Raw genomic sequence first — 16,072 nt, 5'->3', positions numbered from 1 at the left:
CTGCCACTCTTGTCCCCATCTAATCTGTTCTCTGCCATAGTAACTAGTGATATTTTAAAAATAAAAATTAGATCACATCCTGTTGGCCTGTATAAAATTCTTCAAGGTGCTGCATCTGAACTTTAGGTAAATTCCAAACTATTTAACATGGCCCACATGTTACCTTCTAAGATCAGATGCATGTCTATATATCTATAACTGTTCTCTTACATAAATACTATCAACAGACCTTTTTTCAGTTCCTCAAATATACCAAATTCTTTCCCATCTCAGATCCTTACACCTGCTAGTCCCTTTTCCTAAAATATGGTTTATCTGTTATTTGTATGGTTCATTCTTACTCATAGTTCCTATCTCACTATAACTGTGACTTTCTCACAGGCATTCTCTTATAGCCTAATCCAATAGCATCTTGTTCTTTTCACACTTATCATAATTTGTGATCAAGTACTTATTGCAGCTTATTTTAATGTCTATCACCCCAATTATTTGTAAGAACCAGGCATGTAGAGATCCTACTGTTATCTTCCCCTTCCACGCCCAGGACCTAACACAGTGTCACACACACAGTAGGAGTTTAATATATATTAAATAATTGATTCCTCTCCCTCTAAACAGACTCTCAGAAAAAGTACAATTCTAATGAGAAATTATATGTTGAGCACAGAATTAGAAACAAAGGAAATAAGTAACAGGAGTGTACACAGGGATCAGATAAGACATAATTACGAACAGACCCATAATGCTTAAGAGCCATATAGCCAAGATTACTTTCCCCGGACTAATATTTAATGGCTAAGGCAATAGATGAATTAATTAAATTTAATTATTGTTGTCTACACGTTAAAGCAAATAATCATCTATCAACAGGATATGTTTCTCAAGGTGACTTCAAAGTTCGTTATTTGGCACTCTGAAAATATTTTCCCACAGAACCAATACTATACACAGAGGTTAGGTTCCCCCGGTTAGTTCATAATGTTTAATCTGTAATTCATTTATCCATTTTAACAAATATGAATTGAGCACTACTTTGTGCCAGGAACTGTTGTAGCTGGAGATGCAGCAGTGTACAAAATAAGACAAAAATCCCTATCCTCGTAGATCTTACATTCATGAGATGGAAACAGAAAAGAAGTAAGTGCAATATACAGAATGGTAGATGGTGAAGAACAAAGCAGGGCAGAGGAATAGGGAATGGAGGTAGTGCAATTTTAACCTATTATTAGTTTATTTTCTATCTCTTTTTGTTCCCAAAAGGATTTAAGTTAGATGTTACTTATAGAACTTAAGTATCACAAAGTAACAACCCTTACACAAGGAAAGACTTTCAACCAAGAAACTTTATAAAAACACACTTCCTTTCCCATAGCAGTAGGACAGAGAGAACTGTTCAGGCTCTAAGTCACTGACAAGCTACCATATCCTGAGGCAGGATCTCCAGAAAGGCAGGGGCTAGAGAAGAGGGTAAAAGCAGTGATGGAGAAATTCCAGGAAGAAAAGAAATGAAGACTCAAGAAGGAAAGCACACTTATTGATGCTATGGAGCTCCACAGACAGCCAGCCCCTTCTTTCCAACCACAAGTTGGCTGGCTTTCCTTTCTAGAACTGTATTTCTGACCAAGATCTCTTTCCTATTTGGCATATTATACTTATATAACTCTTCCCTCATTATTCTATCCCTAAAACAAATATTTAATTTGGGGGGGGGTTCTGATCAATTTAATGGCAGAAAAAGATCCTTTTAAATTCCTATCTATACCATTAAAAGTCATATAAAAGGAATGCAGATAGCCAGTAGACTACTCTGGCACTCTCTTACTGTACCTTAATAACTGGGATAGGTACCAGGAGGTGGGGTGAAACGCAAGAAGATAAAAAATTGGAACAAGGTTTCAAACACCACTCCCAGCAACAACGTTATGATTGGACAAGGAGAGAGAATCAGCCAGTTTAATCTTCTATACTTGGAAACAACCAGTTCTACAACCACAGAACATGCACTGCAGACTAAGGTGAGAAGAACACGAGGGGCAACAAAAGTAACTCCTTTGTGAAGCCCTGCTCACATAGCTAGGTGATTAGCCAGGAAAGGAAAAAGCATATAAACTAAGCCTGCCCATAACTTTAGATTTTATTCCTTCTTATGAGAAAAGGCCTTCTTATTATTTTCACCTGAAAAAAGGGTTTTTAATCAGTGACTGTTAATATTTATTTTTGTAATTAAAGTACTTATCTCACTGTCATTTTAATAAAATAAGTTTTCAGGTTGTGAATATCAGATATATTTCCAGGAATTTTTCAAATTAAATATAATTTATTTATATTCAAAATTTCATAAAATAAACCCTCAAGTTTAGGAAAACATAAGCAGCAACGTGCCATCAAAACATAGTATCAACAGAAAGATGTTGATAAGAAACAATTACCTTTACGGCTGTGTGTTTGTTTTCATCTTCTTCCATCCACAAATCCTGCTCATAATAATATAAGCCATCATTGATAACTTTAGCAAGTTCAGATGTAATTTTTGCCCGAGATATGTGCTTGCCTGTTCGATCTCCTCCAGGATGTTTTCTCATGTAAGGTGGTGTCTGAGTTACAATCAAAATCTTATTTAAATCCTGGTCATCAATTTCATAATCTGAATCATTATCAGACCAATCAGTAAATGTGTTTTTTTGCCCTTCTATTTGTTCCATCTCTTCATCAAATAAAAAATCAAGTTCTTCTTGTTCTTGTTCATCTGGAAGATATGGTTGATTTGATGCCTCTTCAGGTAGAGATGGTGATTCCTGAAGGAAGAAATTGGTATTTTATATAAAAACATTGTTATCACTTTTACAATAAATGTCACATAACAATGTTAATGTAAGTAATATCAAAACTGTATGCTCGGGCTTCCCTGGTGGCACAGTGGTTGAGAGTCTGCCTGCCGATGAAGGGGACACGGGTTCGTGTCCCGGTTTGGGAAGATCCCACATGCCGTGGAGCGGCTGGGCCCGTGAGCCATGGTCGCTGAGCCTGCGCATCCGGAGCCTGTGCTCCACAATGGGAGAGGCCACAACAGTGAGACACCCGCGTACCGCAAAAAAAAAAAAAAAAAAAAAAAAAGAACTGTATGCTCAATAACTAGATTAGCAGTCAAACTGTAAAAGAAAATCACACCAGTATTATTCCAGGCCAATAAATATAAAGTAACTGCTAAACAATCAGTTTAAGATTAAAAAAACCCACAAAGCTGAAAAAAGAAGGATTATATTAAAGACTCCTTTAGAGTTAGAATGGTCCTTAGTACCAACTTGTTTTACAGATGAGGGGAAAAAAAGGCCTAGAGATGTGACGCTGTTTGTCCACAATTGCAGAATTAGTCCGGACTAGAACAACCAAGGACTTTTTTTTTCTTTTTGGCCGTGCTGCATGTCATGCGGGATCCTACTTCCCCAACCAGGGATTGAACCCACACCCCTTGCAGTGGAAGCACAGAGCCCTAACCACTGGGAATTCCCAGAACAACCAGGGTCTTCTGACTTCCAGATTCAACGATCTTCCCTAGTCTCAAAGCTTTTTACCTCACAATTATATTAATACCATAATTTGCCAATGAGAAAACAAGTATAACTATCAGAAGATCAGAAATTTTTATAATTTTCTGGAAAGCGGAAAGCAAATGGAATTATATTAATACTAAACATGACTAGAGGAAATAGAAATCTAAAACCCATATCAAGGAAGGCTGGGACTTCCCTGGTGGTTCAGTGGGTAAGACTCTGCACTCTCAACGCAGAGGGCCCAGGTTTGATTCCTGGTCGGGGAACTAGATCCCACACGCATGCCACAACTAAGAGTTCACATGCCGCAACTAAAAAGTGCGCATGCTGCAATTAAAAAGATCCCACATGCTGCAGCGAAGATCCCATGTGCCGCAATTAAGACCCGGCACAGCCTAAATAAATAAATATTTAAAAAAAAAAAAAAGGAAGGCTACAGAGAAGGCAGACACCATTGATCCCACTGGGGTCCTAAAAAGTTTTAAGATGGTAGGTACAAAGAGCAGGAAAGGACTATGTGACAGCAATCAAAATAGGGGGCTTCCCTGGTGGCGCAGTGGTTGAGAATCCGCCTGCCGATGCAGGGGACACGGGTTCGTGCCCCGGTCCAGGAAGATCCCACATGCCGCGGAGCGGCTGGGCCCGTGAGCCATGGCCGCTGAGCCTGCGCGTCCGGAGCCTGTGCTCCGCAGCGGGAGAGGCCACAACAGTGAGAGGTCTGCGTACCAAAAAAAACCACAAAAAAATAAAAAAACAAAACTGAAATATTATTCAAATATAAACTAATTTCAAGTAAAAAAGGTTAAAGCGAAATATTCTTAAATCATATTCAGAAATAAGATAAATTTTAAAAAATGATACAATATTATTTATTTTCAACTACTTAGTAACCCATAAGCTTTACTGAAGGGCAATGGTTCCAATTTTTACCATTTTTCTTAAAACTTTTCCAAATTTATATATGTACCTCAAAAACAGTGGCCTTACACTCCACTCAGAATTCATCACACTTCGGACTTCCCTGCTGGCGCAGTGCTTAAGAATCCGCCTGCCAATGCAGGGGACACGGGTTTGAGCCCTGGTCTGGGAAGATCCCACATGCCGCAGAGCAACTAAGCCCATGCACCACAACGACTGAGCCTGTGCTCTAGAGCCTGCAAGCCACAACTACTGAGCCCACGCGCCTAGCCCACGCGCTAGCCCACACGCCTAGCCCTAGCCTGAGCTCCGCAACAAGAGACGTCACCACATTGAGAAGCCCGTGCACCGCAACAAAGAGCAGCCCCCACTCAACGCAACTAGAGAAAGCCCACACACAGCAACGAAGACCCAACACAGCCAAAAATAAAATAAAATTTTTTTTTTAATTTCTAAATAAGATATATCACACTTCACTTGGGTCATAACAACTTACCTTCAATTTCACTGGGGATGGACAATGTCTCTTTTTTACTTCTATCCAAGGTTCTGAGTCCAAGTCGGGCAAACTGGCAGACAAACCTCTAGACATTGCTTGAAGATTACTTGTTTCAGTGTTTTTCTTTGGGCTCAGTGGACTTCCAATTCTTGGAGAATTTGGGGCAGACTCTAAAATTTTAAGTTAGTTCTATAGTTAAAATAACGGTTTTCTTATAACAAACATTTTTTCTTTACTTGGGCATTTTCTTTCTTCACAAAAACATGATAAATCAATCTCAATTATAATCTTTCAATGATTTTCAAACCCAAAGGGGTTTGTAAGATGTATTCGAGTGAAGCCAATGAATAATAACAAGAATGTTATCAACCCTTATGCAGACACATTCATTCAAACTTCTAAAGAATATCAATGCAAGTCACTTACTAATTATGACAATACATCTATTTGGGAGTCAATTCTCTGTGAAACCTTAGATTCATTAATTGTAATGAAATTAGGGAATCTTAAATGCTACTAAGCAAATAAAATTCGTATTTTATTCAAGGCAAAATCAATCCTTCATTGTTCTGCTAGGATCTATACTAAGGCGGCCAATACTCATACATTTCTCATCTCCTTTGCCTAACAAGGTTTACCTAAATAAATGCAGTTTGGCCCTTGGCTCGCAGTGAATACTATGAAGACTAGAATGTCATGTCATTAAAGTGCAATGTCCTGGTAATAACAAAACATTTTACAACTCTGCTGGAATTAAAAATGCCTTTCTCCACACTTTTAATCAAAGTAATTATATGTTCTATAAAATACAAATCAATTCCTTTATAAATTGTTTTTCAGAAGTCGAAGAATTATTTAAGTTATAATGCAATATGAACTTGCTTTGGACAAAAAGTGTTTTAAAAACAAATTTATACTGTAAACTTCTAAACATTATTTACTTCTCAAAGCCAATTCCCTGAAAATATTGCCAAGTTGAATACTACAGAGAGAAAGTTGAAATAAATGAACACCAACAATCCTAACTTACTAAATGAAAATGCAAAGGCACATTCCAGGAGTGAGTCTGAGAGAGTATTCCAAGATTTTACTTTCATCTACTACATACGAGAATCAGATGGATTTATTATCTTCTCCATGGACACACAGATCCAGGCTTCAACAACTAGATTACTATATTGCTTTAAAAAGAAGTATAATGATTCATAACAGAAAACGCTCTAAAACCGCACTGCTCAATAAAATAGCCACTAGCCTTGTGGAGCTACAAAGCACTTGAAATGTGGCTAGTGCTGAAATGTGTTCAGGATTAAGTGTAAAATACACAGCAGATTTCAAACACTTGGTACAAAAATAACATTGGTCCATAATTTTTATATTAATGTCATAATATTTGGGTATATTAAAAGTAATTTCATTTGTTTTACAGCTTTTAATGCTATTAAAAATTATTAGGATTACATGTGTGGCAAACGTAATATTTCTATTGGACACTGCTGCTCTACAACTTAATGGTACATGTCATCAATTGATCCAAAAAATTAGTACGAGTGAAAAGGTTTGGGCTGTCAGTATTAATACTGAAGTTATAGGAATGAAAAAAACATTAACTCTAGAGAACCCTATTCCTAATACTATGAATCATCTCTGTTCATGCAGTAAATAAAGCTTTAAAAGTAGACCAGGAACCACCACTAGTAACTGGGAGAATTAACTAAATTAGTATGTATAGTTCATGTATACACGATTAGAACAGTATCTGGCACAAGGTAGAGAAATTAGTATCTACTATTTTTAACACAGAAATTGTATTTTTAAATACCTACTTAAGTTTATGATATAATCATCTCTAATTGCTCTTTAAGCTTGAATAATGTTTCTACCATGAAGTTGTATGTTTCACAATATTCACAATACATGTGCTTATATTGGGTTGGCCAAAAAGTTCGTTCAGGCAATATGTATGTGCATGTAAATGAGTATTTTTTAAAAAAACACAAAAATGTACAAACATTGTGATTTTATTCTTGTAATTTTATTAATAATGCATAAATGGTTAATGGACAGGCATCACCAACTTGACTGACCTATCTTAGCTATCCTGTGGAAAAAGTATTTTCTATTTAACAATTGACCGAATGCCTCTTCATAAGACGGTTAAAAATATCATCTTGGACCCCAAGTTTACACAATAACTTAATCTAACTTACCATCAGACATTGTATTCTTTTTTAAAAAAAACTTAAAAAATGTCACTTGAAGTTCTTCAACTTTTAAAACACCTGCCCAAGTTGCTTGCTAGGTGTAGAGGCACAGAGGGCTGACAATCAAAGAAACACTAAATAAAAATATCTGTGAGACTGTCCATCAGTGCTTTATTGATGGGAGGTCTCTACACTGTTATATCAAAAATACATTCTGAAGAGTAAAAAACAAAAATACTCTCATTCGTTTCTTAAGTTTCTTATCCCTTAGTGTCCACATTAATAAATCTTATAGTCCATGCGAAACACTATGACAACATGTGAATTATACAATGTACACTATACTGTGAAGAGCAAATCAAATAGCAAAGGACCTAACAATCTGAGAAATTCCACTCAAGCCTCTCTATTTCTGCTTTATTGATCTGGACACAAGTACATAAGTCTGGAAGGAAAAGACAGAATCTTGCAATATTTCCAGAATGACAATTAACTTTCCCACCGTGAACAAAAGTAGCACATGCAGCCCAGGCTAATTACAAACAAATGGGCAGCTCCTATAAAAACAACAGCAGTCCTCTGGTCTGTCTTTCATCATCATCACAAAGGTGTTTATCTCCACTGTAGTGTTGGCCCAACCTCCTCCACAGGAGTTGGGAGTAGACATTCTTGCACAGAAGTCTGGTCGCTTTCATTTCTGCAGACGATTTGTTCCAATGTTTATAATGATATTTCAGTGAGTCACCTATTCCTCTGCATATTCCGATCAAATGACATCCAAGAGCATCAGTAGATCATCACCCTGACTGAAAAAAGTTTAAGCACACATATTTTTTCCCAAGAGGGAATGTCTTAAAAATGATCCAGGAAAAAATTCTTAACATTAAAGCAAGTTTTGGAAATTCTAAATACCACTAATTCCTTAATATATAATTACAATAACTTCATAAGAGATCCCCAATTCTGATTTAGAATATAGGTCATCTTGTCATTTCAAGACAAAGTTGAAGCACATAAGAAAAAAATTAAAGGAAGGCTACCCCCACTCTTGAGTATAAGACTTTTAGACTATTCCAATCTTACAAGGGGAAAACTGGCGGAATACATCTATAATCATTTAGTAAAATTAAGAAGATAGGTAGAAACTCCACATGTGACAAAGTAGACAAATAAGAATAAATACAGCAGAGCTCCTCCCATAATTCTTAAATCCCTATTTAATTTATAACTTTCTGCGGGAGGCAATATGAATAGAATTTAAAGCATCATAAGTCACTGGGTTATCTTTAATTTTCTATTGAATCTATATAAACTTTAAAAAGGAAAGGTAAATTGGACTAAATAGCCCACTGTTATGCTGTTTGCTCTAGAAGAAAAGCTGTTACCTGTATGTGAACCAAAGGTTTGGCCTGGTACAAACTCTGGGCAATCAATCAGTTGAGAGAAGTCTGTTTGTGGCACACTACGTGGAGGAGGGCCCGGAATTGGCCATTTTTCTGGTTCTATCTTTTTTCTCATTTTCTCGTCCACAATTTCCACTTCTGTGCTATCTTTCAGTGCCTATAAATAGGAATTTTGAGTTATTAAAGAACATTCATTCAAAAAATTTAATTGTACCTCCTATACTTCTAATAACCTAAACATTTTTTAAGTCTGAAATCAGCATAGGGTATTACAGTTAATGTATTCTCAGAATATCTCAGAATATTCTCAGAATATCCATGAACAGAACAGATTTTAAAATAATTTGCCCCTGTAAAGTAACAAATATCCTGATTTAACATGTAGCAAATTATTCTAATTGTGAAAAACAAATTTTCAATTAAGGAGTACTGCATCAACTTGAAGCATACTACTATAATTTTTTATTGACAATTTTTTCCGCTCCTATCTCCTTTAGTTTTCCCTTAATATCACCAAATAAAATTTAGGCATTATATTTAATTATTGTAATAAATACCACCATTACTGAATAATAAACACACACATGCAGAGATTCCTCATAATACCTTGTAAGTGTAAAGTAGGTTTCACAGATGAGGAAATTGAGGCTCAAAGAAATAAAGTAACTTGATAAAGGTTATGGACTTAGTATAAGGCAATAGTATGAGGCAATACCAGGACTCAAACCATTTATTATCTGCCCAACACGAGAACCCTCAGTCACTAGGATATGGTGGCTCTCAAAAATAGCTTGCTGGGGCTTCCCTGGTGGCGCAGTGGTTGAGAGTCCACCTGCCGATGCAGGGAACACGGGCTTGTACCCCGGTCTGGGAGGATCCCACATGCCGCGGAGCGGCTGGGCCCGTGAGCCATGGCCGCTGAGCCTGTGCGTCCGGAGCCTGTGCTCCGCAGCGGGAGAGGCCACAACAGTGAGAGGCCCGCGTCACCTTGCTGTAATTTAAGGATAAAATAAAACTAGAACAAAATTTCTTCCAAATAAAAATTACAGCCTTACTGATCTGAATCTTCCCTGAAATTCAAGGATACTCACACCTTGAGAAACTAGAAAAAATACAAATATAAAAATTCAACATACAAACTGTTAACTTATAAAGATTAAAACTCGCTATATTTTAGTTGGAGAACACATTATATGTATTACTTTAAGTATCTTACATTTGTATGCCCTTAATATTAGTATCATACTTACTTCTCAAGTAAGTATATTTTCTGTAACTGGACATTACTTTAAAATTAGTATTAAAATTATTTAAAAACAAACTCTTTTGATGGGAATCAGGATACTCACTGAAAGAGAAGAGAGTCTGAAATATAGAATGAAGGAAATAAGGAAGAATCTTACAGTAAAGGGTCTGAGTTGCTGATATGTGTATTTTTTTAATGTATTTTCCTAGTTTTGTCCACTGAATGTTCTAGAAACAATGACACCCCAGTAGCAAAGCAGTATACCCAGCATCCAGATCTTGCAACAACATGGATGAATTTCAAAAACTACAAATGAAAGAGCCAGGAGACAGAAGAATTCTATTTACACAAATGTAAAGAAAAGACAAAATAAATCTCTGGTAACAGAATCAGAAAAATGCTTTGGTTTGGCGGGGCAAAGGGTGAGGGGATGGGGGACTGACTGCAAAGGGCCACTAAGGAAGTTTTTAGAGTAATTAACTATATCTTGTTTGGAGCAGGCTTATACAATTTTCAAAACTCGAAACCTAGTAGCCCTGAATTTTACATCATGTTATTTACACCTGAATTTTAAAAAGAAAAAGAAAAATCACCTTAAAACTTTGCTATGGGCTTAAGTTTTTCAAAATGTTTTGGAAAAAGACCACCAACAGTGTTCCCTGGTATGTGGAGCAAGTCAAACTCTGAACAGCAGTAGTTTTAATTGGTTCAATATCTTGGAAAAACGTTTAGCAGTATTTACAAAGGTAAGCTCGTATATATATATATATGTTTGTATACACACAAACACACACACACACGCACATAACCTGTTACCCATCAATTTCACAGAAAAATAAGTGCATATGTCCATCCAAAAATATGTACAATAATAATGTTCACAACAGTCACATATTCAAGCTGTAAAGAACCCAGATGTCTATTAAAAGGAACCTGAAAAGAGTTATATTCATACAATTGAATACTACTGCAAAATGAAAAATAAACAACTGCCACACACAACAACAACATGGATAAGCCTTACAGAAATAACAAGCAAAAGTCAGATATAAAAGATTTCAAACAACTTTGATTATGTAATGTTTAAAAAACAAGATGAAGGACCTCTCTGAAAAGCAACTACTTTGAGGAGAACAGTGATTCAGACTAGGAGGGAGTACAAGGGAGCTCCCTGGGATGTTGAAAATGTTCTATCTTAATCCATGTAGCAGTAACACAAGTATGTACATAGGGGAAAGTCATTCTTAATCTTATAACTTCTAATATACAATGTATAAGTTATGTCTCAATTTAAAGAAAAATTTTCAGGAAAAAATTCAAAGTTCTTTATATATAGCTATTGAATGATCTTCCAATATATGCTGTTTTTATAAAAGGAAGGGGTATAACAGTATATGTAGTAAAACATGAACTATCTCAGGAAGAATACACAAAAAAGAAGTAACACTACTTGCCATACCAAGGAAGGTTTAACTAGTTCACTGTTGGTGAAAGATGAGAAGGAAATTTTTCACTATATACCCTTTGAATCTTGAATCACAGGGAATTAATTCCCTACTGAAAAGAAAAGAACAAAAAAAAGAATTCAAGAAGAAAATAAAGAAAACAGAAAGGGGGAAAGTTGTGACTCAGGCCTTAAAAGACTCCTGGTGGTGCAGTGGTTGAGAGTCCGCCTGCTGATGCAGGGGACACGGGTTCGTGCCCCGGTCCGGGAAGATCCCACATGCCGCGGAGCGGCTGGGCCCGTGAGCCATGGCCGCTGAGCCTGCGCGTCCGGAGCCTCTGCTCCGCAACGGGAGAGGCCACAACAGTGAGAGGCCCGTGTACCGCAAAAAAAAAACAAAAAACAAAACTTAAAAGGCTCACAGCATACACAAATTAAGGAAAAGATCTAGACATATTTTTACTAAAACCAAATCTTGGTTACCTTGAACTCCTAAACAATGAGCTACAGTATACAGTCAACATTTCTGGGTGTCTGAGGGGTTTTTTCCTATTATTTTCTATTATTTCTATTATATTGTACTATAACTATGTTAAGTGATAACACTGCAATAGCCATCATATTACAATATACATATGTATCAAAGTAAAAAAAGAAGAAGAGTGCAGTAAGGTGAAAAACAAATGGGAGAGGAGGAAACAGATTCAGTAAGTTTAGCTGTGTAGACACACTCAACCAGAGCAGATACGGGTGTTAGCTAAAATATATTTTGCTTCTTTTGATAGTTTTTTCAAGACAGTTAAGACTTAAGCATATTCAAATACATATAGGAAAAAGCTGGTAGAAATGAAATGAAGATAAAAGGAGTAATCAACAGAAGGATATCCTTGAAGACTAACAGTAACAGCAAATTCTTATTTAGAGCTTACTGTGTACGCCAGACACTGCCATTACACATTTCATACTCATAACAACCCTATGAAGTATGTATTGTTGTAACAATTTCCACTTTACAGGACACTGCCTGAAGTCACAGAGCTAGGAGGATACGTATGCAGGTTCTAAAGTCCATGCTCTAAATCAGTATGTTTATACTGCAAAGCCTAATGAAGCCTTACCTTCCTAAGGGAAAAAAAGACATCTTTCCCACTGTAATAAGTGGTAGGTACATAATGAATGTTAAGTGAATTCAGACCTATGCTATTCTAAATCACTATGCTTATGTGTTTCTATGTTTCACAGTAGTAGTATTTCTTACTGTAAATCAGTCACTGTGGTGACTTCGCTGGTGGCGCAGTGGTTAAGAGTCAACCTGCCAGCGCAGGGGACACGGGTTCGAGCCCTGGTCTGGGAAGATTCCCCGTGCCGCGGAGCAACTAAGCCTGTGCGCCACAATTACTAAGTCTGCACTCTAGAGTCTGTGTGTCACAGCTACCAAAGCCCCCGTACCTAGAGCCCATTCTCCTCAACAAGAGAAGCCACCGCAATGAGAGGCCCACGCATCACAAGAAAGGGTAGCTCCTGCTCACCGCAACTAGAGGAAGCCCATGCAGAGCAGCAAAGACCCAACACAGCCAAAAATAAATAAATAAACTCTACAAAAAAAAAATCAGTCACTATGTATTAATAATACTAACCATAATGGTAACGCAAAAGTTTTTTGTTTTTTTTTTTTAAATATCCTTTCCCGGGCTTCCCTGGTGGCACAGTGGTTAAGAATCCACCTGCCGATGCAGGGGACATGGGTTCAAGCCCTGGTCCGGGAAGATCCCACGTGCTGCGGAGCAACTAAGCCCATGCGCCACAACTACTGAGCCTGTGCTCTAGAGCCTGTGAGCCACAACTACTGAGCCTGCGTGCTACAACTACTGAAGCCCACACGCCTAGAGCCTGTGCTCCACAACAAGAGAAGCCACTACAATGGGAAGCCCACGTACCGCAACAAAGAGTAGCCCCCACTCGCCGCAACTAGAGAAAGCCCGCGCACAGCAACAAAGGCCCAGTGCAGCCAAAACTAAATAAATAAAATAAATTTATTAAAAACAAAAAAACAAGAACACAACTAGAAAGCCTATTTTAAATTAGCCTTCTTTATATAGGAAAAATTCTCAAAATTTAAATTTAATTTAATAATTTAATACATGCTATTTTATAGCAACCTGAAGACTAAAAGGACCAAGAACACCCAAGAGTGTTCAAGTTTGTGTTGGGGTTCAACCCATCTAAGAAGGATCAGGTTAAAAATAGGTGGAAACATCATTAAGTAATCCTTTGAGGGGTCAGACATTTATTTGGGTTTTATAAAATGGCAAAAAAGCCTTGAGATATAGTCTAAGCCTTAGGTAACTACAGATTGTTTTTGCTTTTTCCTTAAAATTGTTTAATAGACTTTATTTTTTAGAGCAGTTTTAGGTTCACAGCATGACTAAAGTACAGACTGTTTTTGTGTATGAAAAATTACCTCTAAAATGAGATTAAGGTTTGTAGTGAGGGCCTGAACACGGTGGAAACCAGCAATCAGGGAAATAGGCAAGAAACCTTGCTCATCCATCTTTCTCCTAAGAAAGAAGTCCCGTTCCAAGTTTTCTATACTGAAGTAATATTCACTGAAAAAAGAAATAAAGAAGTAAATATAAATTTCATCAATTTATTCAACAGAATATTAAAATGTCTATGGCTTATAATATCAATTGTTATAAAACTATTTTGATTTATTAATAACATTATATACATTTAACACAACATACATAGGGTAAATATAATAACAACAAAACCCTACTGTTAGTAATTTCTCTTACACAGGTAGAAAGAAATTTAGAATAGTATCTTCCCAAAAACGTACTTCTTTGTTAGATCAGCTTTACCCAGGTATAAACAATTAACCATACTTTAAAACAGTTCAATAATTAACTTTTTAATGAGTCAATTAAGTGAAAAATTTCATTTCAAAGCTACCTGAACTTGCTTCATTTAAATAACAAAGTTAAACACATCAACAGACTGCCTTCCAACTTTTTCCCATCACTGAAAATAATGGTATATTGGAAGTATTCTATGTCAAGTTTACAGAGTAGTTTGTTTTCTAAATTGGCAGGGTACTGACATTGTTTAATACTTCTGAACCCTAGCATTCAGCACAATGCTTAGTAAAAACTGAGTGAATATGTGGGCACAGACGCACACAATTTTATATTTGAATGGTTCACTATCTCCCCCCTTTGAGAGGCAGAACTATAAAAGACGTTAAAAGTGAACGGAAGGGCTTCCCTGGTGGCGCAGTGGTTGGGAGTCCGCCTGCTGATGCAGGGGACGCGGGTTCATGCCCCGGTCCGGGAGGATCCCACATGCCGCGGAGGGGCTGGGCCCATGAGCCATGGCCGCTGGGCCTGCGCGTCCGGAGCCTGTGCTCCGCAACGGGAGAGGCAACAACAGTGAGCGGCCCGCATACCGCAAAAAAAAAAAAAAAAAAAAAAAAGTGAACGGAATACAGTTAAACAAAGAATATCTGCAACACCATGAGGTATATATATGGGCAAAAAAAAATACAGAAGCAACTTATACACCTTAATCTTCTCTCTAGGAAAGTATAGAGAGACGTGTAAATGAACAAACTATATCATCAACGACTACAAGTTCCAAGATATAAAGATAATATGAAGAACATATAATAACGGCATTTGAGAAACACGTATTTAAATTACAGCCTGCATATAAAAAAAACGAGAACAAGATTCTAGAAAAGCAGAAGAGGATAAATGGGGGGAAGTGTAGAAAAGAATAATACAAAAGAAATACATGACATCAAATGATATGGCTTACAGTTTAAAAATCCTATACTGTTTCCAAATCACAGAGCAAGTTTTCAAAGAAGGGTGGCAAATGATAAGAAAGCACGCCAGCTCATATTTGGGAGTAAGGTTGGGTTAACTCAAGATACCGTTGAATTATTTAGGTCAAATTCTAACTTTGAAGAAATAATCACCTACAACTGAAAACTGGCTTTGAGCTACCTTTCACTGGGTGGGAAAAATGTCTTATTTTAGAAATGTAAATACCCAAGTTGCTTCTTTATACTCTGATATTTATCCAACTGTCAAAGTGCAAAGCTCCCTAAGATCAGTGAAATTCAACTGACATCGCAGTAACACTAATAAATCATTTACTCTTCTTAAACGCTAAAGAAAATAATTGAAGTCTTGAAGAAATTAACATTTTGATTTTTGTTATGCCTCAAAAGCCCTTTTCACGGTGCCTGGCATGTGGTGGGCACAGAATACATCTGTTCTGCTTTCTGTTACACTTCAAAAGCCCTTTCACAGTGGCTAAAATGCAGTAGGCACATAATACATACGCATAAATTCGAAATTTTCAGACATTAAGACATGTGATTTAAACACAAAAGTGTTCTTAGACAAAAACTTCTCTGAATAATTAGTAAGATGCCTTTTTAATCTAGTACTCTGTGAGAAACACAGTATCTAAATAAATTCATAAATCACTATTACCTATAGTATACACTTTTTAAAACTTCTAACGGGCTGCAAACATATTTATGTCTAAATCTGAATGCCAAGAGACTGCCCCAGTTAAAAATAATCAAGATCTTCCATTTTTAATATCCTGATATCAAAAATGTCAAATTATTAACATACATTTTCAGTTAAAATGATTTTAAGAACTCAACCATCCATAATACAGTTAAGCCAACTACTTCAAAATATTTAGCATAATATTCCTGAAGTACAAGAAGTTTTTCAGTAACTTCTCAAAGAGGAAAATCCAAACCCTAATGAATAAGCCTATCTAT

At 36.7% G+C, this 16,072-nt stretch overlaps 1 protein-coding gene across 3 annotated transcripts in view; it reads right to left on the bottom strand.

Annotated features, from left to right (window-relative positions):
- Positions 1-16,072, bottom strand: part of LARP1B (La ribonucleoprotein domain family member 1B) — a 116,956-nt gene that overhangs the window by 75,368 nt on the left and 25,516 nt on the right. For 2 of the 3 annotated variants that reach the window (XM_029235817.1, XM_029235818.1), the window contains exons 8-11: positions 13,727-13,871; positions 8,558-8,732; positions 4,966-5,138; positions 2,430-2,795 (exon numbers count right to left, since the gene is read on the bottom strand). In XM_029235817.1, the coding sequence (XP_029091650.1) occupies positions 2,430-2,795; positions 4,966-5,138; positions 8,558-8,732; positions 13,727-13,871 (859 nt within the window). Of the gene's footprint in view, positions 1-2,429; positions 2,796-4,965; positions 5,139-6,984; positions 7,979-8,557; positions 8,733-13,726; positions 13,872-16,072 lie in introns of those variants that run through there. The other variant, XM_029235819.1, reaches the window with a different exon arrangement.

This window comes from Monodon monoceros, unplaced genomic scaffold (genome assembly GCF_005190385.1).
Source record: "Monodon monoceros isolate NGI ecotype Baffin Bay Population unplaced genomic scaffold, NGI_Narwhal_1 Super_Scaffold_20, whole genome shotgun sequence".
In the NCBI taxonomy this organism is placed as follows: domain Eukaryota; kingdom Metazoa; phylum Chordata; class Mammalia; order Artiodactyla; family Monodontidae; genus Monodon; species Monodon monoceros.
This window is presented reverse-complemented; position numbering and strand designations above follow the sequence as displayed.